The sequence below is a fragment of the Octopus bimaculoides genome, chromosome 23 (genome assembly GCF_001194135.2).
Source record: "Octopus bimaculoides isolate UCB-OBI-ISO-001 chromosome 23, ASM119413v2, whole genome shotgun sequence".
Taxonomy (NCBI): Eukaryota; Metazoa; Mollusca; class Cephalopoda; order Octopoda; family Octopodidae; genus Octopus; species Octopus bimaculoides.
The window spans coordinates 22,095,612-22,096,448 of NC_069003.1; the positions used below are offsets into that span (position 1 = coordinate 22,095,612).

The 837-nt window shown below is 38.7% G+C and overlaps 1 protein-coding gene across 1 annotated transcript in view; it reads right to left on the reverse strand.

Moving 5' to 3' along the window:
• LOC106877256 (patched domain-containing protein 3-like) overlaps positions 1–837 on the reverse strand; it is a 47,870-nt gene that overhangs the window by 39,640 nt on the left and 7,393 nt on the right. The window contains 1 exon segment of the mRNA XM_052975938.1: positions 254–370. Within this exon segment, the coding sequence (XP_052831898.1) occupies positions 254–370 (117 nt within the window).

Consider the following 837-nt stretch of genomic DNA (forward strand, 5'->3'; position numbering starts at 1 on the left):
TATATATATATATATATCGAATGGCTATGGAGGACCAGTTGAGTAAAATAGGAATCAAAGGGGTTCATAAGCAAAAAAGGGTTGAGAACCACTGAGGTAAACCCTTCGAAGCAGCCCACTAGGGCCACAGTCCCAATAATTGTGACAACAATAAAAGGATTAAAAAAAAAACACTAAAAACAAGTTTTGTATACTGGAAACCAGAAGTGGTAGTCATGGGTAGGATGGTATGGAAAAGTAAATCTTCACTTACTTGTTTTTGCGGTCATAGTCATTGACTGCTTCTAAGATCTGGTTGCGGGTTAGTTTGTTTATTAATGGCTCAGAGTAATTCCAAAACTGAAGTAAGGATTCAGCACGACAAAGTCCCCTATTGGAAAAGAAGAAATTTATTAGGTTTAACACACCTGTCCCCAAAGCAGAAATGTTAAGGTCATTCCCTCTGGTGAAGAAGATTGGCCTACAAGAGTCTTGTGCTGGTGCCACATTAAAAGCACTCACGCTGGCACCATGTAAAAGCATCCATGTAAATTGGTTGGCATTAGAAAGGGCATCCAGCTGTAGAAACCAAGCCAAATCAGACTAGAATTTGGTGCAGCTCTCCTGCTTCCCAGCTCTGGTCAAACTGCCCAAACCATGCCAGCATGGAAGACAGACATTAAAGGATGATGATGATACATACATACATACATACATGCCTATATACTATATTATAACTTGCTCTATAACAGTAGATCTCTACATATGTATATATGTATGTGTGTGTTTGTGTATAAGTGCCAATGCACAAAATTTTTGTCCCTTGGGTCATTCTGTAACTTCTGCTGATAAATAATA